The sequence below is a fragment of the Cervus canadensis genome, chromosome 15, assembly GCF_019320065.1.
Source record: "Cervus canadensis isolate Bull #8, Minnesota chromosome 15, ASM1932006v1, whole genome shotgun sequence".
Lineage (NCBI taxonomy): Eukaryota > Metazoa > Chordata > Mammalia > Artiodactyla > Cervidae > Cervus > Cervus canadensis.
Window position 1 is genome coordinate 38,421,858 of NC_057400.1, and position 27,657 is coordinate 38,449,514.

At 39.6% G+C, this 27,657-nt stretch overlaps 1 protein-coding gene and 1 pseudogene across 1 annotated transcript in view; both read left to right on the forward strand.

Moving 5' to 3' along the window:
• UPP2 (uridine phosphorylase 2) overlaps positions 1–24,999 on the forward strand; it is a 39,414-nt gene extending 14,415 nt beyond the window's left edge. The window contains exons 5-8 of the mRNA XM_043488355.1: positions 6,877–7,086; positions 9,259–9,405; positions 20,410–20,561; positions 21,877–24,999. Of these exons, the coding sequence (XP_043344290.1) occupies positions 6,877–7,086; positions 9,259–9,405; positions 20,410–20,561 (509 nt within the window). The 3' untranslated portion in view covers positions 21,877–24,999. The remainder of the gene's footprint in view (positions 1–6,876; positions 7,087–9,258; positions 9,406–20,409; positions 20,562–21,876) is intronic.
• LOC122453979 lies at positions 4,792–5,343 on the forward strand (annotated as a pseudogene).
• Positions 25,000–27,657: the final 2,658 nt, after the last annotated feature.

Here is a 27,657-nt window from a genome sequence, read left to right on the forward strand (position 1 = left end):
TTTATCAGCTAAGTAAGAAGATGTCAATAGTTCTCAGGAAAGCATTGTTTTTAGCTCACGGCAGTGACTACCCTTTTCTTGGCTTGGTCTGGGTCTTTTCTACATGGACATACCAGAAGACATCAGGCCAGGCTGTTAGGGAAGAGTCGGGAGATGCTTCCAAAGTTTTTCTCATCACCAACCCTCCTCCTTTATTCCTTGGCTGGCCAGGAAACTGGTCAGGAGCCTTGTTTATATATCCACCCTGGGTTCAGGTAAAGTTCTGAGGAGACCTTCTTTTTCAACCTTTTCCTCAGGAGCAGATCTCGTGAGAGGATGATTCTACTATGTCAAGAAATGCAAACAGCAGGGCATTGTAACTGAAAATGTTGGGTTGACAGAGTGACAGGACTGAATGGGATTTTTTTTTTTAAGCTGGGAATTATTAAAAAAAATTTGGTCTTAGAATTACACAGGTGGCTAAGTCGTGCTTCACTGGAAACAAACATGTTAAAAAAAAATCATGTCCTTTCCATAGCTGTGGTACAGGAATAAAGTCCATCCAAGACCCTCACAGATGGATTAAAGGACATCTATGGATGTCCATTCGGAAGAGAAGGAGAATGTTAGCAATCATTGTTAGATCAGGCATCCTTCAGGATGGTTGTTTAGCTAATGTTATGCTAAATAGGCAATAGTAGGGAATGAGGCATTTGGGGATGAAATGGATAATGTTGTTATAAAAAGTGCTCAGAATTCTTGAGTTGTGGGATACAAGGATCTGTCTGTGCAGCCCGTGCCCATGAAGTGTACCATCCTGACCGCTGAGGTTTCCCTACGATATTAGCAAGTGTCCAGTGTGGGCAAGGTAACCTACTGACTATCCAGCTTATGGTCATGGACTCTAGGTGTTTTGCTTCATGATATATACATCCCTTGCAGCACAATGAAGGCCTATGAATTGTGGGAAATTAAAGCAATGTGCTATTGTGGATATCTATCATTTTGAAGTTGGCCTCCTTAAGAATTCTTAACTTATTGGTAAGATGTGTTTGTTTGTTTTGTCATAAGAAACATTGATTTGGAGATGAAGAATGTGCAACTTGTTTTCTTCCCCCCTTATGTTTCCATTCTTTAGATGAGCCAACAAAACTTGATGATTATGAAGTATTTGAATAAATAGTAAATAGTACATTAGCCTTTAACTGGGATATAAATGTTTCAATGCATCTAAATAATAGGATGGCATGTGAATAACTTCATTATTGATGTCCACATTTTCAGTTTCCTTCTCAGTCACTTTCTTGTCTTTAGGACATTGTGAATAATTCAAGAAGCTACTTTTCTGATTTATTTAAAAAGTATCTGACCTACCAAAGTTCTATTATCATAGTCCACTTTGGGTCTCTACCTGGCTTTTCTAAATCAACCACATGCTGACCCATGTTGGAATTTATTAAGAACCCAGAAGGATATGGCTATGCACTGTGGTAGAGGTTTGTAATTTTTTTCTATACTAAGTCACATAATAAATATTTTAGGCTTTGCAGGCCATATGGTTTCTGTTGTAACATCTGAACTCTGGCATTAGTGTGGAAACAATCATTAAAAATATGCAAATGAGTCAATGTGGCTGAGTTTCAATAAAACTCTATTTACAAAGATGGACTGGATCTGGCCCATAAGTTGTAGTTTGCAGATCTCTGTCTATGGCATCTCTATGGAAACATTTCACTCATTCAGTGAATTTTTACTTATAATGTGAACTTATAATGAGTACTTATAATGTGTCATGGATCACAGCTTTGTTGTGGCAAAGGGGCTTGTGTAACTCAATGAAGCTATAAGCCATTCCATGCAGGGCCACCCAAGATGGACAGGTCATAGTGAACAGTTCTGACAAAATGTGGTCCACTAGAGGAAGAAATGGCAACCCACTCCAGTATTCTTGCCATGAGAATGCCATGAACAGTATGAAAAAGCAAAAAGATATGACACCAGAAGATGAGCCCTCCAGTTCAGAAGGTGTCCAATATGCTACTGGGGAAGAAGAGGGCAACTACTAATAGTTCCAGAAAGAATTAGGTGGCTGGGCCAAAGCGGAAATAACACCCAGTTGTGGATATGTCTGGTGGTGAAAGTGAAGTTCCATGCTGTGAAGAATAATATTGCATAGGAACCTGGAATGTTAGGTCTAAAAATCAAGGTAAATTGGAGGTGTTCAAGCAGGAGATGGCAAGATTGAACGTCGACATCTTAGGAATCAGTGAATTAAAATGGAACAGAAAGAGCAAATGTAATTCAGGTGACCATTTTATCTACTACTGGGTGCAAGAATCCCTTCAAAGAAAGAGAGTAGCCCTCATAATCAATAAAAGAGTCCAAAATGCAGTACCTGTGTGCAGCTTCAAAAACGACAGAATGATTTTGATTCATTTCTAGGCAAACCATTCAATATCACAGTAATCCAAGTCTATGCCCCAATCACTGATGCGAAAGAAGCTGGAGTTGATTGGTACTATGAAGACCTACAAGACCTTCTAGAACTAACACCAAAAAAGATGTCTTTTTCATCATAGGGGAATGGAATGAAAAGGTAAGAAGTCAATAGATACCCAGAATAACAGGCAAGTTTGGTCTTGGAGTACAAAATGAAGCAGGGTAAATGCTCAGTTTTTTCACAAGAAGATGCTGGTCATAGCAAACACCCTTTTCCAATAACCCTAGAGACAGCTCTACACATGGACATCATGAGATGGTCAATACTGAAATCAGATTGATTATGTTCTTTGCAGCCAAAGATGGAGAAGCTCTGTACAGTTAGCAAAAACAAGACCTGGAGCTGACTGTGGCTCAGATCATCAGTTCCTTATTGCAAAATTCAGGGTTAAATCGAAAAAGGTAGGGAGATCGGCTAGGTCATTCAGGTATGACCTAAATCAAATTCCTTATGATTATACAGTGGAGATGATGAATAAATTCAAGGTATTAGATCTGGTAGATAGAATGCCTGAAGAACTATGGAAGGAAGTTTATAACACAGTACAGGAGGTGGTGACCAAAACCATCCTAAAGAGAAAGAAATGCAAGAAGGCAAAGTGGTTGTCTGAGAAGGCTTTGCAAATAGCTGAGGAAAAAAAAGAGAAGCAAAAGGCAAGGGAGAAAGGGAAAGATACCCGACGGAATGCAGAGTTCCAGAGAACAGTGAGGAAAGGTAAGAATGCCTTCTTAAATGAACAATGCAAAGAAAAAGAGGAAAACAATAGGATGGAAAAGACTAGAGATCTTGTCAAGAAAATTGGAGATATCAAGGGAACATTTCATGCAAGGATGAAGAGTGAAAGTGAAAGTTGCTCAGTCATGTCTGACTCTTAGTGACCACATGGATTACAGTCTGCTAGGCTCCTCTGTCCATGGAATTCTCCAGGTAAGAATACTGGAGTGGGTTGTCATTCCCTTCTCCAGAGAATCTTCCTGACCCAGGGATCGAACCTGGGTCTCCTGCATTGCAGGAAGATTCTTTACCAACTGAACCACTATGATAAAAGACAGAAATGGTAAGAATCTAACAGAAGCAGAAGAAATTAAGAAGAAGTGGCAAGAATATATAGAAGAACTTACAAAAAAGGTCTTAATGACCTAGATAATCATGATGATGTGGTTATTCACCTAGAGCTGAACATCTAGGAATGTGAAGTCAAATGGGCCTTAGGAAGCATCACTATGTGATGGTGGAGGTGACGGAATTCCTGCTGAGCTAATTAAAAATCCTAAACGATGATGCTGTTAAAGTGCTACACTCAGTATGTCAGCAAATTTGGAAAACTTAGCAGTGGCCACAGGACTGGAAAATGTCAGTTTTCCTTCCAATTTGAAAGAAGAGCAATACTAAAGAATGTTCAAACTACCATACGATTGAGCTCATTTCCCATGCTAGCAAGGTTATACTCCAAATCCTTCAAGCTAGGTTTCAGCAGTAGTGAACTGAGAACTTCCAGGTTTACCAGCTGGGTTTTGAAGAGGCAGAGGAATCAGAGATCAACTTGCCAACATTCACTGGATCATGGAGAAAGCAAGGTAGTTCCAGAAAAACATCTACCTCTGCTTTATTGACTCCACTAAAGCCTTTGACTGTGTGGATCACACCAAACTGTGGAAAACTCTTAAAGAGATAGGAGTACCAGACCACTTTACCTGTCTCTTGAGAAACCTATATGGGGGTCAAGAAACAATAGTTAGAACTGGACATGAAACAAAAGACTGGTTTCAAATTATGAAAGCAATATGACAAGGCTGTATATTGTCACCTTGCTTATTTAACTGTTATGCAGAGTATATCATGCAAAATGGTGGGTTGGATGAATCACAAGCTATAATCAAGATTGCCAGGAGAAATATCAATAACCTCAGATATGTAGATGATACCACTCTAAAGGCAGAAAATGAAGAGGAACTAAAGAGCCTCTTGATGAGGGTGAAAGAAGAGAGTGGAAAAGCTGGCCTGAAACTCAACATTCAAAAAATTAAGATCATGGCATCTGATCCCATCACTTCAAGGCAAAAAGAAGGGGGAAAACTGGAAACAGTGTCAGACTTTATTTTCTTGGGCTCCAAAATCACTACAGATAGTGACTGCAGCCATGAAATAAAAAGACGTTTGCTCCTTGGAAAGAAAGCTGACAAACCTAGACAGTATATTAAAAAGCAGAGACATCATTTTGCCAACAAAGTTTCATATAGTCAAAGCTATGGCTTTTCCAGTAGTCATGTATCGATGTGAGAGTTGGACCATAAAGAAGGTTAAGCGCCGAAACTGAAGCTTTCAAATTGTGGTGCTGGCCTTTCGGCCAGAACCGCCACCTTCCAGTAATTCACCAAAATGACCAACACAAAGGGAAAGAGGAGGGGCACCCGCTACATGTTCCCTAGGCCTTTCAGAAAACACGGAGTTGTTCCTTTGGCCACATACAGAGAAATCTACAAGAAGGATGATATCGTGGATATCAAGGGGATGGGTATTGTTGAAAAAGGAATGTCCCACAAATGCTACCATGGCAAAACTGGGAGAGTCTACAGTGTTACCCAGCATGCTGTTGGCATCATTGTAAACAAACAAGTTAAGGGCAAGATTCTTGCCAAGAGAATTAATGTACATATAGAGCATATTAAGCAACCTAAGAGCTGAGATGCTTCCTGAAATATGTGAAGGAAAATGATCAGAGAAAGAAGGAAGCCAAAGTTTAGAAAGGGACTTGGGTTCAGCTGAAGTGACAGCCTGCTCTACCCAGAGAAGTACACTTCATGAGGACCAATGGAAAGGAACCCAAACTGTTGGAGCCCATTCTCTATGAATTCATGGCCTGATGGGTGTAAAAATAAAGACCTGGACTATAAACAAACAAACAAAAAATTGTAGTGCTGGAAAAGACTCTTGAGAGTCACTTGAACTGCAAGGAGATCAAACCAGTAAATACCAAAGGAAATCAATTCTGAATATTCATTGGAAGGACTGCTGCTGAAACTGAAGCTCCAGTACTTTGGCCACCTGATTTGAGGGTTGACTCATTGGAAAAGTCCCTGATGCTCAGAAAGAGTGAAGCCAAAAGGAGAAGGGGGTGGCAGAGGATGAGATGGTTAGATCGCATCATCAACTCAATGGACATGAATTTGAGCAAACTCTGGGACATAGAGAAGGACAGAGGAGCCTGGTGTGCTGCAGTCCATGGGGTTACAAAGAGCTGGAGACTCTTAGTGACTGAATAACAACAAAACCTATAATGTGATAGGCGTAATACTACCAAGGAGAAAACAGGACAAATACTGCCCTTGCCTTTATAGAGCCTATGTTTTATCAGGACAACAGACAAACAAATGAGGAATTACAAAAAATGTAATGAATCTTAGGACAGAGAAAATCTAGTGAAGAAAGTGTTGGTCGCTCAGTTATGTCCAACTGTCTGTGACCCCATGGACTATAGACTGCTAGGCTCCTCTGTCCATGGGATTTCCCAGGCAAGAATACTGGAGTGGTGGCCATTTCCTTCTCCAGGGGATCTTCTCAACCCAAGGATCGAACCCAGGTGTCCTGCATTGTAGGTGGATTCTTTACCATCTGAGCCACCAGGGAAAGCCTCCTGGGGAAATTGAATGTAATCTATCTGTGTGACCTTTTAGACCTCCCCACACCCCACTGTGGATTCAGATCTTTTAAAGGAAGGGATTTAAACTGACACTTGAAGAATGGGGGTTGGAGTTAGTCTGATGAAAGTGCATGGGGGAGGATGAGACAGCACGTCAGGCCAGGGGAATAACAGTTGGCAGAAAATGGTTTCTCAAGTCCCAGAGACTTGAGTTCCTGAGTCCCAGGAGCAAACCAGACTTTGTAGCAATGGAAGGTCAGACAAGAGGCCTAATTTACATGCGGTGGGAGAGGGGAGGAGGAAATGGATGTGATGAAGATCAAATGGAAGAGAGGACAGTGATGCAAATAAATTATAGTAATCAAAGAGTTGCAGAGAAGATTAAATATCAAATAGTCACATCACTTTATGAAGACTACTTGCTGGCAGTCTCACTTAGTTTATTTCTGACCTAATTTATTCAAATTTGAGCCCGAAGGCCAATACTAATTTGCATGCCCAAGAGTCATGTTTATCTTGAAATCTAAACCCCATCACATTGTAAATGTGAATCTGGAAAGACAGCAAATGTAAATGCCTGTTTGGAGTGTTACTCTTAATTGCATTTGGAAAAGAAAATAATTTAAAACTTGAAAATCCAGAGAATCATTAGTAGCTAGCATTAATTAATGCTGGAAGAAGAGATTATATACTATGTGTCACAAGTCAATTCTAAGTGACATTCTTCTGTAACCACCTATTTATTCCCACACTGCAGGGATTGCACCGGGATCTGTTGTAATAACAGATGAAGCTGTAGACTCCTTCTTTAAGCCCCGGTTTGAACAGGTAATCTTGGACAACATTGTCACCAGAAGCACCGAACTTGACAAAGAGCTGGCTGAGGAACTATTCAACTGTAGCAAAGAAATTTCCAACTTCCCAACCCTCATTGGACATACGATGTGTACCTATGATTTTTATGAAGGTGAGAAGAATTTCTAAACTGTGAAAGCAGCAGAAAATTACCAGCAATACTTTGTTATTCAAACCTATAATTTATATTAAAAACTTCACCATAGAGAATTAATAGTTGGGGATTTAAAGAGGCACTGAAACAGCCTTTTCAACTTACTAAAGTAAAGAAATGTAAGGACATAATAAGCAGAAGAGACATACACATAATGAATTTATTTTGAGAGTGGGTTTAATCCTCCAAGAACAAATTGGATACTCTATGCAATTAGTGATGTTAGTAAAATCTTATCTCTGTTTATACCTTTAATTTAAACTGGAGAAGGGGGATACACTTCTCTGCTTCTGCCATTTTGAGGTACATTCACCAGTACCTTGAAAAGGAGCAAGTACCTAGAAAAGAGTGGGAACCAGGAACTCAGGAAAAATATTTGGAGGAGGAAATCCTGAAGGGATGGAATAGTCTCAGATCAGTTCTCTTCTCTCTCAGCCATGAGTAAAAGGTCCTCAAATCAAGTTTAGGAACAAATTGAAGGTGACTTCCAAGTAGCAGTTCTTGCTACAAGGGGTGGGGGGCCAGGAGAAAAATCATTCCAGAACAGACCCTTCTCATTCCACAAGAAAGAATCTAACCAGGGTTGGTACCATTCCTTGGAGGACATTCTAGAAATCTTGTAGTACAGCTGTGTCTAAGTATGTTCATCAAACCACATATTACTTCATTTTTAATTATTTTTCTTTTCCCTTTGGATCAAACTTAAAGTACTACATTGAATTCTAAGCAATTATGTGTGAAGATACATTATATTATCTATACTGGTTACTTCAGGTTAGTAAATGTGTTGTCACAACATACGTGTTATAAAATAGGAGTTGCTTTGGGTCTGATAGGGTAAAGACTCCATCTCAGCCCACTGGCCCCTTCATTTGGAGGGTCACCAATGAGTTTAAGCCAGAGCTTGCAAAGAGCACATGTAGGAGTCAATGTTTCTTTGGGCTGCACAGTATTTTTAAAATGTGAATTATTTTGCCAACATTTATATGTTCTGGATATTTCATATGAAAAACGAAAAAAAATTTCATTTTTCATATGAAAAACCCAGATTTTTGGCTTCTTGAAATAACATAATATTAAAAATATAAAATAATTTATGCACAGCCGCCCTGGCAAGTCACACCTGGGGCTGCATTCATTGAAGGTGAGGTGAGGCTGCTCCCTTCCCACCAGGCACCTCATTGACATTACCTGCTTGACTTGTGGGATGTCTGCGTTTAGACTGGTTCATTAGTGGTGTTAGCACGCAGCTCCAAGGAGTGCGGGAGAAGTAGGGACAGTAGAAGCAGCATAAAAGATAAAGGAAAGGGGGAAAAGGAGAGGAAAGGGAGACAAAAAAAGAATTGTGCAATATGGAGAACAGTGTATACTGGCCTCCCTGCTTCAAAAGGACACCCTCGGAGGTAGGACCCGGTGACGTCTCTTCCCAGCGCATGCGCAGTGGAGGAGTCATAGCATCTGCCTTTTCTCCAGCGCCTTCTGGCCCCACTAGTAGGTGCAGGTGGAATTAAGTGCTAAATAAACACTGAGAGCATCCTAAAAGGGGAAAATGTGATCACAAGAGGCTAGCGTGCAGCCTGGGGTGTGTGGCAGGGAACAGGGTTGACAAATCAACAGTCTGTAGGCTGCTACCATGGTTATGATGGTCAGACGGAATTGCAATATCCAAACCACCCTCCTGATCCTCAAGTAGCTTAGGATCATCACTGGGGCTTGGAGCATTTTATTCTTCTGCAGCAACCGTTTCTGGGCCATCTGCCAGTCACAGGAGCAACCTGAGATTTTCCTCAAAGGGCAGATCTTCCAGCGACCCTCCAGATCCCGCTATCCCTGGGCACAGTGCTGGCTGCTGAGGCCACTCAGTGGTTACTTGCCCCAGAGTTGGGGAGCTCAGTGCCGTGGAGACCCCACTCTATGTGAGATGCTTGAGCTAGGCACAATCTTGCCTCATGTCCTCTGGTAGGATGATTCTGATGGCTAGATTTACCGGCTAGGTTTACCTTACCTGGGGGTGCAGGCCACAGGTTAGACTTAGCCACAGAGCACTTGGTCTGACAGCAAGCCTCTTAGTGATGCCACAGCAACTGTAGTGGGACATCAAGTCACTAAACATTCCTCATTCTCTTTCAGGTCAGGGTCGACTAGATGGAGCACTGTGCTCTTTTTCCAGAGAAAAGGGGTTAGATTACTTGAAGAGAGCGTATAATGCCGGCGTCAGAAATATTGAAATGGAATCTACAGTGTTTGCAGCCATGTGTAGACTTTGTGGTCTAAAAGGTAAGACTTTCATGAATGCCTAGGGTCAAGTTCTCTTCTTTCATGAAGTTATTTTCACACTTCAGGAGAAGAAAAAGGAATTCAGCTATATATTAATTTGGGTTGAAAGTATGATTATGTCATAATATCTTGTGAGTGGGCAGGACATTATTCCTATTTTGCAAATGAGGAAACTAAACCTTAAGGGTCAAAAGTGAGTTGCCCATGATCACTAGATAGTGGGTCATGTAGCCAAGACTTGACAGCAAGTTCAGTTTTCTTCATCCTAATAGTGACTGCTGGTTTTTACTACAATTGAATTTACTGAGACATGACACAAATAACATATCCCTAAAATAGTCCATCAAAGGACAAAATATCAGTGGAGCAGTGTGTTTTTAGAGTTAATTCACACGCATTTTTGCTTTCCCCACTCTTTTATTTTGAAAAGAAATCAAGAATACAGAAAAATTGAAAGAATAGTATAATACTTAGGTACCCTTTAGCAAAATTCAAGTTTTTAGTATTTTCACGTTTGTGCATCCTCTCTAAATATATATGTGTGTGTATGTATATATGTGTGTATGCATATATATACATATATATCCATCTATTTAGTTTCTTCTTCTAAATCATTATAAGTAAATTACAAATATCACGCCACTTAACTTTTGTACCTCAGCATCATTTCCTAAGAATAAGGATGTTCTCTTAATGTCCATAATACAATTATCAAACAAGAAAAGCTAAGAAAAGTAAAAATCATTTCATAACATCATTTAATATCCATTCCATATTTAAATTTTCTGATTGTCCTAAGAATATCTTTAAAGAGTACTTTAATCCAGTATTGAATTAACTTTATATGCTGTGTTGCTTGGTTATTGTATCTCTATATTTTTACAACTAGAATAGGCTCCCTACTTTTCTTTTTTTCCTGGGACTGTGATTTTTTTGGAAAGTCCAGGCTGCTATCCTGTAGCACACCCATGTCCTAGATTTTTCTGCACACATCATTTCAGGGTTCCACTTGTGCATTTATACTGAATATTTCCTGTAAAGCAGAAGCAAAATCTAGGGGCTTGATTAGAGTCAGTTCTGTGGCAAGAAGATTTCATAGTAACGTAAACTATGCACATTAGTTTCCCTTGCTCCATATCAGAGAAAGGTAAGGTGAAGATATTCCACTATTAGTAATTTTGCATCACTTGGTTCAAGTGGTAACTGTCATCTCTCTCCATTAAAAAATTAATGCTTTCTCTTTGTAAGTAACAAGTTACCTCGGGGATAATAATTTGGCATTTTGATAATTTTGATTTTCTAATTCCATCATTCCTCCAACATTTATTAGCTGGTATTTTTCAAAAAGAGGCTTCCTTTCTCACACTCCTCTCTCTCTCTCTTTGGTGACAGGGAGTTATTGTCTTGCCGATTTTGTTCAAAGCAGTGTGTATATACAGCTTCTGTCGTTAACTCTTTTTGATAGTCAAATTATCCCAAAATTGGCTAGGAAGAGTCTCTTCTAACACACTCTTTTGTCCTTTTTTGACATAATTCTCTTACCTCTTAGGCATCACTTGCATTGTCTTTGCCTCAGGTCTGGAATCATCCATTTCTCCAAGAAGCTCTGCTTCTTTGGGTGGAGAATGGCATTATGAAGTCAAATATGAATTATTTTCATACTCATCTTCTAGATAAAAAATCAAGCTTAACTGATGGAAAAGGTAAAGCTGCAAAGTTAGTTAAATGTTATATATTAACTTGGCTATGAAAGCCTCAGATCTAAGGCTAAATAGCATCATCTAAAATAGTATTTTTGAATGGCAAGCAGTCCCCAAATATGAATAATGATGTTCAAGAAAACATTGGAGCAACTTTTTTTTTAAGAATGCCTAGTTTTCTGGATGCATGAGACAAGTGCTCGGGCCTGGTGCACTGGGAAGACCCAGAGGGATGGGGTGGGGAGGGAGGTGGGAGGGGGGATCGGGATGGGGAATACATGTAAATCCATGGCTGATTCACGTCAATGTATGACAAAAACCACTACAATATTGTAATTAGCTTCCAACTAATAAAAATAAATGGAAAAATAAAATACAATGAAAAGTTAGAAAATATTAGTGTAGTAAGTTAGCTAGGAAAAATGTTAATAAAGTTCTAATATTTCCATGGTTTTAGAGAGTTAAAAAAAAAGAATGCCTAGTTTTGTTTTTCACATGGCAATTATCTTTTTTCATAAGAGTCCATAAAAATGTCATCTATTCAAATGTGTTTTATAGCATGGCACAATACAAGAAGCCTGGTTTTTAAATCAAATTTTTGGCTGATAAGATTTGTCTCAATCATTGTCTTCCTAAAGAAGGAAGAACTTTCTCCTAGGCATCAACTGGTTTCCTGAGCACCCAGGCAGTATGGACACAGCAGAGGATGACACAGAATCTCTGCCCTTGAGGAGTCTAGAGGGGAGAGAAATAACAACAAAGAGTTATCTATAACAATACAGTAGAGTGTTAGATGCTGAGGAGCATGATGGTGAAAAAATAAGGCAGGGAAAGGTGCAGGGGCAACCAAGGTAGGGAGGAAAACCATGAATTAAAATAGGGAAGGGTACACGGAGAAGGTGCCACTCAGGAAAATGCCACATGGGTGCCTGGGCAAAGCAGTCTGGGAAATGCAAATCTAAGACTGCCAAGCAGGAGCATTCAGAGCGTGAAGGACACACAGGGAGTCCAGTGTGTCTGGAGGGCAGGGACAGCAGTGGAGAGGGTAGGGATGGAGTGAATGAGGCCTGGGTGGTCCCCATGAGAACTGTGACTTTCACTCGGAGCAACATGAGAAGCCATTGGAGGCCTTTGAATGGAGAAGTGATGGGATCTGGCTTGCCTTTGAACAGGAGCACACTGGCTGCTGATCTGGGAAGAGCCTACTGGGGTCCATGGCAGAAGCAGGGAAAAAGGACGGCTGATACCATAGTCTAGGGATATATGAACCATAATCGAGAAAGTGAGAAGAAATCATGCTAGATATAGCTTGAAAGCAAACCCAACAAGATTTGTTGACAATGTGATGTGAATTTGGAGAGAAACACAGGAGTGAAGATCAACTCCCAGGCTTTGGGCCTGAACAGCTGAAAGGATGGAGTTATCACAATTGGGGCAGAGAAAATTGGGTGGGGCTTTAGGGGTACTGTGAAAGTGAAAGCTGCTCAGTCGTGTCCGACTCTTTGTGACCCCCTGGACTATACAGTCCATGGAATTCTCCAGGTCAGAATACTGGAGTGGGTAGCCTTTCCCTTCTCCCAAGCCAGGGATCGAACCTAGGTCTCCCACATTGCAGGTAGATTCTTTACCAGCTGAGCTACAAGGGAAGCCTAGGAATACTGGAGTAAGTAGCCTATCTCTTCTCCAGTGGATCTTCCTGACCCAGGAATTGAACCAGGGTCTCCTGCATTGCAGGCAGATTCTTTAACAACTGAGCTATCAGGGAAGTCCTGGGGGTACTGTAGTAGACATCAAATAGAGGTTAAATAAGCAGGTGGGTTTATCAATCTTGAGTTTAGGTGTCAAGTTTGGACTGGAGAAGTAAAGAAAGAAAGTTGTAAGTTGACAACATGTAGGTAGCATTCAAAGTCCCGCAATGAATGAGATGACAAAGCAAATCAACGTGGAAACCGATGAAAAAGTTAGGGCAGGTGAGGGAGATCTAGCAGAAACTAAGGAGGAGGGGTCAGTGCAATTTTCAGAACACCTGGAGAGTCTAGTGTCCCAGAACCAAAGAAGAAATCTTCAAAGAAGCAAAGAATTATAGCCCGATAATGATTTACTTGATCACAGGTAGAATTTTAATTCTAGTATTTGTCCTTATTGTCACCTAATTTTAATATACAAAGCTACAAACAAAATGTATGTGGTAACATTTCTAAAAGCACATCTTAGAAGTTGTAAGTCACAAGAAGAGATTAATTGTAGAACCATTACGCTCATCGCAGAATGAATGCACACACAAATACTTGTAACATATGAGTGAAGGATGCAGTTGCATCCTTGTCCTCTTTAGAAGGCCATCATTAATACCCACTTTCAGGGAAGCAATAATGTCTGCTTTCCTTCCACAAGTTAGTGAGGTTGGGAGCCCTAGCTGGGAGTAACTCACCCTTTTCTGAGCGGCAGCCTAGCCAGCACATGACCTGCAGGAACACCTGGATTCAGATTATTTCTGCTCCAGGAAATGTTTCCTCACATTTCTTTCTCATGGAAATAGCAAGTGGTCACTTGAGTCACGCCTCATCAAATATGCAGATGGAGGAAAATTTGGTAACCAATTTAATCAAACACAACGTGCCAGGTCACGAACTGCTGCCCTGATGTTTGGTGATGACCATCAGTTCTTTCTTAAGAGGCAGTCAGAGAGAGTTCTAGGCTGTGAACACTGGACCCCAGTCTTTCTCTCTTTGAAATGTTGCCAAAACCTCAGAGAAGTTACTCTGTTGTGAGGAAGTTTTTGCCCTTGCCACAAGTCCTTGTGACCTTGCTCTCTCTGCCACCTGCAGGTACCCTCCTAGGCTCTTTCCTCTCTAGCTTGCTCTAGTTCCTGCCCTCTGCTGTGTTTCCCCTTTTCTGCTGCTATTGAAGCTGTTGGTAGCTGATTTCAGCCTGCCAATAGCTGTCTTCCAGGCCACTGATGGAGCCTTTTCCTTGAGCAGATCCCTTCTCGGCTGCCAACATTCACACTAAAGGTTGTATCTGTTAAGTATGTAATTCTGTAGTTCTTGGGAGTATTTCTGTCCAAATTTTTTCTTGGTGACAGGGACTCTTTATCTCCCTCAGACACCACTGTTTCCAAAGATGAATTCTTGGTACAGGAAGATCAACCCCTGGAAGGTCAACCACCAAGGACACAGACCAAAACCCCATGCATATGATTCTGCCACATTCCCATCTTTCATCCCCACTTCATTACATCCTACCCCAAACGCAGTGAATGAAGCTTGGAAAAGCTCTGTATGAGCTGGAAAAGCGTCATTTGAGGAAGGGCTGCAAGAGCCTTCACAAATGGCTGCTTTAACATACTCATCAGGGAGGTTATATACTAATGGTAAGCAACACTGGAAAATACGTTTCATCTGGCACCAAAAGCTCAAGACTCCCAGGCCTGTTCCCCCTCCCCTTCCATCTTGCTCCCACTGTCAGCAACGTCCCATTCCCCATGTGTCTCCAGATGGCCTTCTCTAATGGCCTTTCAGGTCCCTTTAGTAGTACCAGATGACTGGCTTCATACTAAGGCAATGATGCCTAATGGTTTCAGCTTATAAATAATATTTTATTTGAACAAGAGTCTTCTAGAGGATCATTGTTCTAACTCAGAGGAGTCACTCATTGAATATGGACTAGTGCAAAAACAGATCTTTCTGCATTCACCAGGACAAGGAGGTCCTGGGACCCCATGGACTAGCACTTCTTTACAATTCATGTAAGATCTCACTTACATTAAGGGACGTAATTCTCACTTCATCAGGGACATTTTGCATGACTACCTAAACTAAACTCATTCTCATTCATTCTACTTACTCATTCACTCTTTCTACCTCATTTCTCTGTATCATATTTACCACTAAACCAAACAACATTTCTTTTTTCTTTATATAGTAACTTACATATAATTTTGCATGTATTAATACATGGCGATACATATTTAGCATCTATCTCCATTACAACATAAGTAGTACAAGAACAGGAATACTGTCATTTTCTTGCTATATCTTTAGCACTTGGAATAATATCTGTATATGGTCTTTCAATAAATATTTGCTAAATGAATAAAAAGAATGACTACTCGACCTCTATAGACCATAGAAGATAGCTATAACAGACTCAATTGGTTCCTCGTTATTCAGCTACATTTATGGCTTGGGATTGTCTAAAGGACTCTGGAATGCTTCATACTCGTCCCAGTAGGAAGTGGCAAAACCTTATAAAGTTAAGCATCCTTTTGCTATAAGGCTCATATAATACTTCTATATCTCCTAATATCTGCTAGATGGACAAACTACTTGAAATGGAGCCATGGACATCTCTACATCACTGTTGTTATCCTGATCTCATTATGCTGAAAAAGAATAGTGGAGTCCATTGTAGTTTTAACAAAGATTTAAGTGAGGGAAATAGTGGTCTTCACAAAATTATTCTACCTTGAAAGGCTAAAGCTTCAGAACCATGTAAACCCACTGTACAATGCTGTATAAGTATATTCATCTATGGTTCTATAATATGCACACATCTTTCCATCTCTTAAAACAAAATCTACTTTAATTAAAACCCCTAACATTCTGGTTAAAGATGATAATCCTTTTGCACTGGGAACTTGTGATATATTCAGTTTTTATCCATCTTTAAAAGACAGTGTTGGCTGCCTTTTGACACATGCTTGCTTGCATGACAATATATGAAACCTAGTATTTATCCAAGATTAGGTTCACTTAAATCTTCTTTGTCTTTAGTTTTTGGCAGCACTCACAGTGGTTTTTCTTTAGGATAAAGGAAGAATTCACTGTTATTTCTTTTGACATATACTGGGAACTTTGGGGATAAATTCAGTCTTCATAATATTACTTTACTACAGTTTGATGAAAGGGAGCAGAATCCTGACTTTAAGTGCATATTATATTCATCTGCTGATCCCAAAAATGAAGGCTATTGGACTCTGGGAACTGCAGGATGATCATTGATAGAGTAAACAAGATATTACAACAAGGATTAAAGATTATACTCAGTCTGGAGCTGGAGTTATTTCTTAACTCAAAAATGCGTTTTGAATTATTATTATACAAAAGCAAAAGGTGACCCATTGCAGCTCTTCAACCTCACAGTATCTGCTGAGAGATACTGTGGCTCAGAGAGGCTAACAACTTTCCCAAGTTCTCACAGTAAATAAGAAGTAGTTGAACTGGAACTGGAACTGACCTCTCTCTGACTTGAGGCCCCTTTGCACCATGCCCTGCTGTGTCTTCCCGGCAGCCTCCGATGGATACACAAGGTTCAGAGTCTCTATTCACAGGAAACAAAAAAATAAGTGCAGATTTTTCTATTTTATACGTTGTGAGCAGATAGTTGTGCTACTTCAGAAAGCAAAGCCCGTAAAGGTTAATCATATATCAAAATAGTGTTGAAATCAAGTAAAGCATCACATTGATACTTATTCAGTTTTAAGTATAGACATTATTTCACCAAGAAAATAAGCCAGTGTATTTGGGAAATCAGACACAAATGATAAGTAATTAATTTATTATGCTTATAAAGGTAAATTTTTTTTAATTGTTTCTTCTTGTTTTGCTGGTTTTTACATATTTTTAATGAAGGTCAGTGTCTAAAATTTTGTTTGATTTATTTTAATTCTACTCTCCTGTCCTCTATCCTACTTCTGCCTGCCTTGTACCAACACACTCACCCATTAGAGAATGATTTGGATCCATGGATCCAACTTTTTCTGTGATAGCGTTACCCATGACCTGCCTCTCTCCATCTGTGACCCCAGTGAGGAATTGTCCCTGCTGGAGCCCCCAACCCCAGCACAGCAGTTTCCATCCTCTGCCCATCCTGACACAGCTCTGCTTGGAGGTCCAGCATCCAACAGAAGTGCAAGTTCCTAAGGTTGAACCTGGATCTCCAGGAGAGGACAGCATGGCCCTCCCACCAAGATAATGTGAGACACAGATGCTGAGGGGGTGGGCTTGGGCGAGACCTTTGAGGTCCAACCTGCTCCATTCTCAGAGAATAAAACTCAGAGAGTAAAAAGTAACCTGTCAAAGGAAGCACAGCTAGATCAAAACGATGATGGACTAGCCCTGATATCTCCTGCCTCTTTGTTCCCACTTTCTACACTACTCCATAAGGTGTAAAAGAGTAACATATTTATCTATTGACAGATTACCTATACTTTCCCTATTTTTTGAAAAGGCATGAGCAGCAGCTTTCAATAAAAGATGAATGTATAAATAAATTTAAGCAAAAGTAAACAAAATAAGAGGCATATAGTTAAGGGAGCGAATGGATGTTCTCAATAGCAAAGAGTTACCTAGAAGGGCAAGACTACATATGAGTAGTCTGAGTTTCCTAGAAGCCAGGTTGAAAATAGAGACTCTTTGAGTAATACAGCATTCATTATCTTGTAAAAGAAAGCATTTGAGGTTTGTCATAAAAATTTATTCAAATGTTAAATGTAAGTGATCAACTGTATTACATTGACAGTGTCTTTAGTAACACTTTCATAAAAGATATGGGACAATTTTTGATAGAAGTTAATATTAAATCTTGGTTCTAATCCAGCATTTCTTTGGGAATCTAAAGTGCTAGGGGGCAGGTATGAACATTTGTTTTCATGTGATTTAATTAGGGGTAAAATTTAAAGTCTTTAAGGCAATAGTTCTCAAATATCAGTGTGCAAATAATTTAACTGATAATTGCTTTTTTATAAAATACAGCTTAACTGTCCTTTTTACTCCTCACTCCTAATTCTGTAAGTCTGCTGCTGCTGCTAAGTCGCTTCAGTTGTGTCTGACTTTGTGCAACCCTATAGATGGCAGCCCACCAAGGCTCCCCTGTCCCTGGGATTCTCCCGGCAAGAATACTGGAGGGGGTTGCCATTTCCTTCTCCAATGCATGCATGCATGCTAAGTCGCTTCAGTCATGTCTGACTCTGTGCTACCCCTTGGACAGCAGCCCACCAGGCTCCTCTGTCCCTGGGATTCTCCAGGCAAGAATACCGGAGTGGGTTGCCATTTCCTTCTCCAATACACAAATACTAGATTGGCCAAAATGTTTGTTCAGGTTTTCCCATAATACATGGGAAAATCTGAATGAACATTTTGACCAACCCAATATTTTATGTGTATATGCACATGTGTATTTTTTTGAAGAGAGGTTCCTGTTACAGCTTTTATCAGATTTGCAAAGGGCCAAAAAAAAAAAAAGAAAAAAAATTAAGGATCAAAGAGTTGAGAATCACTGGGAGTTCCTGGTGCAGCTCTGAGTGGATTGAGCTCCATGTTGACATTGGTGTGTTCCCATCCCATTGCAGCCTGAGGTCACTTAGCTGACAACCTCCTTGGTGACAGCTAGGTAACTAAATGTCCCTCCACAGGGACATCCTCCCTGCCCAATAAGAGGATTATGGTGGCAAAACTGTCAGGCTTAATTCTGAAAAATTGTTTTGGGTAAGTTAGTCCCTTTTAATTGCTTGTGGAAATTGTAATTTTAGATGACAAGATTATTACAAGCTGCTTGGTAATTGGTCTGCCAGTGTCAAGAAAACCACTGAGATCACGGTGACCTGTTCTTGTCCCTCTTTGGCACGACCCATGAAATCCCTGGAGAAGATGTTTAATAAAGTCAGCTCTTGCTCCTTGACAAGCACGAGTTTCCTTTTATCTCTCTGCCAAGTGAAGGATTAGAGAAGGACTTTCATCTTTTCTCTGCTACCACCAGCCCATGTCAGCCTTCACAGACTAGCTGATCATTAACTTGAAAAGCTGAGGAAGTTTCTAGCCCTTCCGTTTGCTTGTTTACCTGTTGGGCCAAGTTGCTTTACAACCGGATGATTTTTGAATAAATAGGGTCCTAGGTGAGGAAATATTTGACTCAGTTTCAGTTGGATATTTTCACTGCTTGTCACAGTTCACTGAACAGGAGAGTCAATTTGACTGGTAGGTCAGGACAGGTCTGCCTTATGGTTTGCCATGTGCCAGCTCAGTAGAAGAGGGATGGGAGGAAAAGGAGTCTTCTCAGCAGTCTATGAAGTGGGGAGTTGATTGGCTATTTACTAGCTTGTCCTCCTGGACCTTTTGACCTCCCTAATTCCTCATTTCATCATTTGTCAAAAGAGGCTAAGAATAATAGTTAGCTTATGGAACAGCAATGAGGTCTAAACAGTATCGTAAATACCCAGCATCTAGCAAGAGCTAAACCAAACAAAAAAGATAGCACCTATTATAGTTACAGTCCATTTTTCCTTCTGAAATCCAGAAGTCTGAGATAGCAGAGAAGTCAAAGAAATAAATATTGCCTTCATACCCAAATTTATCTTCATGACCTCAAAGCTTGTGAAGGTAGCTACATCTAATCTCAGATCCACTGAAATCCTTCTTTAAATAATGCAGATGAACATAGAGATTATGATACTGCTATCAATTTAAAGTGACTGTCACTGATTTCAGTGTATGTAACCATAGTCCTTGAAATCAAATATTTCATGTGAAACTGGCAATAAAAAAATTTGTAGGGTACTCAGTGTTTCTCTCGAGTTCTTGATGGAACAAATCAAAGATGTTGGTGACTTATCAAAAGTGAAACTTTCATTTATTAGAAAAGAAAGATGCTTGTTCTTTCCCCTTAGTTTTGCAATTATCACAAGATTTTGTCATCATTCTTTAGAAACTAAATGCTAATAAATGTGCTCCTTCACTGAACTGATTCTTATGTTTAAGCATATTGTTTCACTTTTTTTCTCAAATTTCAAAAGGGTCAGGTCTTGCCTTTAAGGCTGTTCATATCTCTTCTCTGGTTACTTCCCTTTCCAGCAGGCACACTCAAATATTGGATCAAGGAGTAAAATGTCATCTCAGGAAAAATGGCTAGCTCTCTAGTTATATCCTCAAGAAAGAAAAGCCTGCTCTAAGAACTGGACATGGGATAGAAAGCTGGAGGTTTGTGTGTCTTGAATGGCAAAGATCCTTCCTTGTTCTTGTCTTGAATACAAAGCTTTTCTGAGCCTTCACCTACCCAGTTGTAGGGGAAAGGAGAAGGGAGAGTACTGACAACTGTTTCAGTTAATCTATTTAGATGGAGTGTTTGATGGGAGTCCACAGAAACCTGAATTATAACATAGAAGTCTAGTGGGTTCAGTGGGTTGCGTTCACACAATAGGGAAAATAAGACACAGCCCGTGTGCCGGGGACGTGGGGAGTGTCCAGGTAACGTTTCTGTAAGAAAGATAAACCCATTTGGTCAGTAATGGTCTTGTTTACTTTTCCAGCTGCTGTGGTCTGTGTGACACTTCTCAACAGACTTGAATGTGACCAGATCAACTCTCCCCACGATGTTCTCGTGGAGTACCAGAAAAGGCCTCAGCTCCTAATCTCCAAGTTCATTAAACAGCGGCTTGGATTATGTGACCAGACATCATAGGTGGGCAGCTCAATCCTTCTCTGCAAATTCCTAGTTCCAGTCATGATGCTGAAGTCATATATTATTTGTGGCATTTTTATATAGTTCTCATTCACATGGTAAAATCATAATTGAGTGATTTTATAAAACCCTTTCTCTTAAACATGAATTTGTTGAAAAGAATTTAATAACTTACATTAAATTAAGTTCAAATTTCATTTTAAAATGAGTTAGTCAGTCTAATAATTAAAATTGTAAAACTGTATTGTGACATTTGGAGTTTCATATGCAGCATTAATTAAGTTCACATCAAAATAGATCAACCACTTGTAGATACAGTTATCCGTCACTCTGCTTCTGAAACCAATCCAGAAATTCATGTTAGGATGTTGTCAGGCACTTCTAGGTGTTGGACAAGTGACAGAAATTGATCATGCACATTCAAAATATTTACAGAAAAAAAGTGTCAGTGTAATGTAGGTCTCTATGAAAAAGCTTCGCATAGGGAAATAGGACCATACTTCATTTTTTTCCCCCTGCAGGATTTTAGTGCACCACAGAATAGGATTAGAGGCTGAGGTTTGCCCATGTTTGTGATTTTATCACAAGCTGTAAAAACTCTAGATCACACATTGATTTTCAGATGAAAACCTTTGGGAATGTAAAGAAAGATCTTCATTTTTCTTCCCAAATCACACACGATTAAACTATTTTCTAACAATTTTTTCTTTTAAGGAAATGCATTTCAAACGGGCTGTATTTTTTAAATTTCATTTCAATATTAACCTCATAGGCTGAGGAATAATAACAGCTGAATTTAGACTTGAGTTCAAGATGTTAAAGTCATCCTTTTGTGTGACTTTGAAGTGGTCTTGCCTGCACCCTGCCCCGCCTATTCAGTTTGACCCTCTGGCAGGCATATGGTGCCACTTGGAGGGTACAACATGCTTTGTATGAATTGATGCTGCTTGGAGGGGGCAGTTCTTCTAAAGATGATACACTTAGGAGTTGGGAGGCATGGATGGAGGATGGGTGGAGGATGGCTTACAATCTTGAACAGTACATAATGTTGTATACATATATTTATATTGTTGTGGCTCAAATAAAGTTTAATCCCAACCTTGATATTTTTTGCCTACTGTAATCAATGACAGTAAACAATCCCCAGAGAGGAACATCAGTCTGGAAACATTTTTGGTAACAGTTATGCTTGGAGTGTTTTTAAAGCCGTCCCAATAATTGACCATTAAATACCATCGTTAGAACTAAAAGTAAGGTAGAATGACATTGTAGTTATTAGTGGGGTTTTCACTGTGTTTCATTTTTTTTTTTTCAGACAAAGTGGAAAGTACTTCAGAGTGTTCTCCATAAGCCTTCAATTTGAACTTTTATCTGTCTGTTCCTGGAAAATCTTATTTTCCTTTTTATTGAGAGAAGAAGAGGTTATAGGGGGAGAGAGAGAGAGAATTAAATACTCACAGTTAATCCTCCTCTCAGCTCCTGTGTGGGGTGTATGCATGTGTGCACACATGCCAGAAACCTCGGAAACCTTTTTGATGATTCTGCCTCCTTTATTCCTACATCCAATCAATCACATGCCTATTAATTGATTCTAAGACGTTTTTCCAACCTGTGCTCCAGTGAAAAGCCTTCCCTGTCCTCAAACCAGATTCCTCCCAGCTTCACCCATAGCTTCCCACAGCACCCTCCATAGCTTCTTTAAAGTATTCATGACAGCTTGCAATTGTGTTGAGATTTGGGTCTTTAATGTGTTTAGACTATGAGATTCACGAGGACAAACACTACATTTGTCTTATTCACTGCTGTATCCCAAGCACCCAAAAAGTGCCTATCTCATTCTAGGTGCTTCATTTAAGTGAAGAATGTATTCTCTTCAAACATTTCCCTTACAAACTTTCACTAAAAATGCCTCTAATCTTTGCAAACCCATCCTCTCCTTATTCAGTCCCTTGTCAGCTCAGCTCTCCCTGGCTTCCTCCCATCACATCCCACTTTGTGAGGTAGAGAGTTCTCTGCATCATCAGTGTAGAGTTGTGGTGATGTCTAGAACTTCTTGTTTTCTCCTATAGTACGTGACTTTCCCCTCTGTTAAAATCAAACCCCAAATTCACCCTCTTTAGGAAGATCTCCAAGCTTAATTCCCCCTTGATTCATCATACCTAGTTCCTTAGATATCAATGTGTTCTCATTTATATGCTGTTTTGAGAACACTTATGCTTTTACGTGAACTTGGGTAATGGATGCCCAGCTTCATTTGGGAGGCTCCTGTTTCCTTTCTACCCTTTGACTGCCATGGAGTGTTATCCACTGCAGGCATTCAGCCACTACTCACCTATGCCTGTCCTAAGTCTAGGAACCACCTCTTCACCTCACTCCTAACCTCACCTTCTGCAAACTCATTCAGTCTTGCCCTCCTAGCAGTCAGTTCAAGAAACACTTAGACTTGCAAAAATTCCTCTGATTATTTCTATTTATGGGTGTTTCCATGCAATTTTGGTATGTTTTTCCTTTGTTCATTCATTCGTTATAAATCCGTATCTCTCCTTTTCCCCCAGAAGAATAAGAGACAATTTATAAGGATAAATTTAAGTACATCAAGATAGTATAAACTAGCCATAATGGGGGGAAGAAAAGAAAAAGGGAAGGGAAGGGAAGGGCCACCACTGACACAAATCCTGAAGCTAATACCACAGTGCACTGCATATAGCCCATGCAGTGGCAGACAGTAGGTCCTGAATTGGCTCTGGGTTGCCCAGCAGTTGCTTCATAAAGAGAAAACATTTACAGCGCCTCTAAGATAAAATGTGAACTACTCATCAGGAGAAGAACAAACTAGCCATGATTCTAAGAGGCTAGAGTGTAGTGTAGTGGTGAGTGAGGGAGGCGGGGAGGGGGAGAGGTGTGTACATCAATGCCTTTACTCCAGGTTGCTCTCAACACTGGTGCACGTTGGGATATCGGAAAAGCCTTCAAAAAACACCGGGGCCCCACCTCAAACCAGCTAAATGGGAGTCTCTCAGACTGGGATTGGGAAGCCCTATTTTAATAATTTCCTCTGATGATGTGCAGCCTGGGTCAAAAGACACTGATTTAAAAAAAAATAAAAGAATGAATAGTCTGTGGATCTAGCTGGCGCTCCTCCAGATGAACTTCTAGAAGCCTTTTGATGATGACCTCATTGGAAGAGTTATATACAGATCAAGCTCTTTTACTTGATTCTTACTCCTCAATGGGAACAGTATCCTTTTTTTCTAATATTTTCAAGTGTACAATATGATGATTTATGATACATACATTTATGATACTTACATTCTGAAATGATTACCACAGTCAAGTTAATTAATATATCCATCACCTCACATAGTTATATACATTAGCCAACCTATGGAAACAGTATGTGTGTCTGTTGACTGATGAATGGACAAAGAAAATGTGTTATATATATGTGTGTAATATATACATATATATACACAATGGAATATTATTTAGTCATAAAAAGAGGAGGAATCCCGCCATTTGTAACAACATGGATGAAACTGGAGGGTATTATACCAATAAAATAAACCAGACAGAGAAAGACATATACTGTATGGTATTGCTTATATGTAGAATCCCCCCAAAAAATCAGATTCATAGAAACAGAGAATAGAATGGTGGTTACCAAGAGCTGGAGCAGGAAAAGGGGAGATGTTGGTCTAAGTGGTCAAAGGATACACATTTCTAGTCATAAGGTGAATAAGTTTTGAGGATCTGATATGCAGTATGGTGACTATAGTTTAGCATTGTATTGTATACTTGAAATTTGCTAAAGGAGTAGTTTCTTAGCATTCTCACAGAAAAAAGAAACAGTATATTAACCATTTTATATCCCCAGCAATGTGCACAGTGCCTAACACATAATAAAAGTGGATTAATTATACATAATTTATATCTCTCTCTATATATATTGCTATCAATTCAATTTTTGTGTTCCCCTCACCTAATTCTTGGGCTTCCCTGATAGCTCAGATGGTAAAGTGTTTGCCTACAATGCAGGAGACCCGGGATCGATCCTTGGGTCAGGAAGATCCCCTGGAGAAGGAAATGGCAACCCACTCTAGTATTCATGCCTGGAAAATCTTACATTGCATTTCTCACCCTGTACTGTGGCTATGTTTGGAAATGGGGCCTATAAGGAATTAGGTTCATTGAGGTCACAGGATGGGACCCTTATCTGATAGAATTAGTGTGCTAATCAGAAGGGACACCAGAGAGTTCACTGTCTTTCTCTCTCTGTACATATGTACTGAGAAAGGTCCATGTGAGGATGCAGTGAGAAGGTGGCCATCTGCAAGCCAGGAAGAGAGCTCTCAACTGACATGGAATCAGCTGAAATCTTGATCTGGAACTCCTGGCTTCCAGAACTACGAGAAAATAAACTTCTGTTATATTTCTTTAATCACTCAGTCCTTGGTATTTTGTTATGGCACCCACAGCTAAGATACATATCATATATATGAATTACATGTGTATACATATATATATGTATATATAACCCCATAAACAAACAAACAAAAACAACCACGATCAATTGATCAGTTAATGCAAATACATAGCTGACTGCCTGTCAACTTAATTTTGCCTAAATATTATCCCCTGACCAACCTTTCAGAATAACATGTGTATATTATTCAGCGTAATTTTCTATGTGAGATCATTACCAGCCAGTTCAGCTCCTCCGCTCCACATTTCACTGCCAAACACACCAGACAACTGACACACGAGGCAATCTTAGTAAAACTCAATCTTTGGTCCAAAATATACTCATTAACTTTTCCTGTCTTATTTTTATACAGTTATAGAATAGTTACAGAGTGTTAGTAAGTGCTCTGCACTACGTAGGTACTTAACAAGGACTAAAAGCTATCACCTTCAGAAATACAACAAAGTGAGTTTAAATTTTATATTCTTCTTTTAAAAACATAGCTCTTAACATTTGGATTCATTTAGGAGACCGTTGATAGCAATCTATGGGCCAACTCCACAGAAAAAGGCATATGCACACATGTAACTCTGAGTTTGCATCTAATTCATGGGTTTGCACACCTTCCTCAATCTGTCATGGCAGGATACCCGCATGGCCTGCCACAGGCCCCAGTCCTTCTGGGTGACCCTAGTTAGAGTGCTGTCCTTGATGTTCTGGTTATCGCTCCCTTCCAGACACCTCACTTCAGTGCTGGTAACAGCTGTTCCGGCTACACCACCTTTGCTGTTCCCTAAATCCTGCTCACCCTTTTGTAAATAGTTCAGTAAATTCTCTCAGTTCCCTAGTTTAATTGTGCCATCTAGTTACTGCTGGGGCCCATTAATACAGCCTCCAAGATACATCTGGGGACCCAGAACCATTTGGAAAAATGTAAGAAACTAAAGTCATTTTATGTGCAGATCTTTCTAATTTTTTTTTTTTACTGCAAAACAGAAGTTAGTAAGTTTCTTCTTAACTGGTAGAGTACTTTAAAAAATATATAACCTTCTATTCAAGACTGTATACTTGTATTTAAAATTCTCCTGGAACTCTCCAGGACTTGCAGCTTGAAAAACAGAATGTTCAACTTACATTTTCTTAGCTGGCTGCTGGGCATCCTGTGTATGATAGAATTGAAAGCTTGAGTAAAAGATAGATAAATGGCTTCTATTGCGTGCCTCCAAGCTACATGTTTCCTCATCCTGTCATGGAAGGAAATTACAATTGTCTGGCGCACCGAGCTTCATAAAGCCACACTGCTCCTCTCCGGATCCTGTTGCCTCTATTTGTCTGTCTATACCACGAGTAGGTTGTTTTGGTATTTGATCTACAATCTTCATCTCAGGATTAAAACTTAAGCAAACTCAACCCTTAGTTATTAGGGTCTCTCTTTAACCCTTTAAAAAATAGACTATACAACCATTTAATTCATCAGTCTACCTGGACTTTCTCTATCTCTTAATAATCCTATAATTTTGGCCAGTGGGTCTACCATCCAATGTCTCCTAAGATGAATAACTGAAGATACTCATAATCTGCAACCTGCTTCATTATTTACTTCTTAAGGGTTTTCCTCATTTCTTGTTTGCTTTTTCAACCCTTCGAAATAAGTGTTACTCAATATAGAATCAGCTTATTTTTCTAAAAACTGAGCAATTTTCACTTGAGAACAAAAGCTCACCATTAAATCACTTTTTCCTGCGCTGGTCACCCTGTAGCTGAATTACTTCTCCATATTCTGGATGTTCAATTACAGTACCATTGCAGGCAAATTTCATGCCAGCTCCTGGTAGAGACTGGACTGGCTAAAGACGACCGGCTGAAGGTTCATGGGTTTTAAGTGCTTTGGCTCACTGAAGCTTAAGTGAGGATTTCCTTGTAATGAGTAGAATTTCCCTTCTGTCCCTTGTCACAAGTTTAAAATTCTCACAGCCTGTATAATGTAACCATTTGGGGTCTGCTTTTAACTTGGACTAGTGTACCTTCATGCAGTAAACTGAAAAGAGCCATAAAAAAAATGTATAGCTACTACATTTGTTAGTCAATACTAAGTGTAAAAATAAAGATGTGATGCTAAATAAATGCAGAGATGAAAAAAAAATCACTTTTTCCCCTGAAACTTTAAATGTTATTTAAACATTATTTTTATAAGTATAGTTTAAAAATTCATCAGGCAAACAATCTAGAGACCAGTATCATCTAGTTTGTACAGGATGAGTCAAAAATTACCCTCCAAAAGGTAGTAATTTAAGATCATGTTCATTTATTTTCTAAATTTCCAAAGTTTCTTAGAAAATCTGTTACTCTCTACAGTAGCTTAGTCATTAACATTGTGAAGCACTGGGTGCATTCCAGAGTTACAGAAATCATTTGAGTAATCTGATTTTGGCCTCTCCTCTGTTAGAAAAGGAAGTACAGATCTTTAAAAATCTGGTTTCTTCTTTTTACTTTCATATGAGTTTACTTTTTCATCTGAGTTTACAGACAGTTGCATTTGTATTTTCTCCTAACATTGTAACCAACAAAAACCACTGATGTGGCAAATAAATGTTACCCATGTCCCACTTACTCTGGGTAAATAATCAGCAGTGG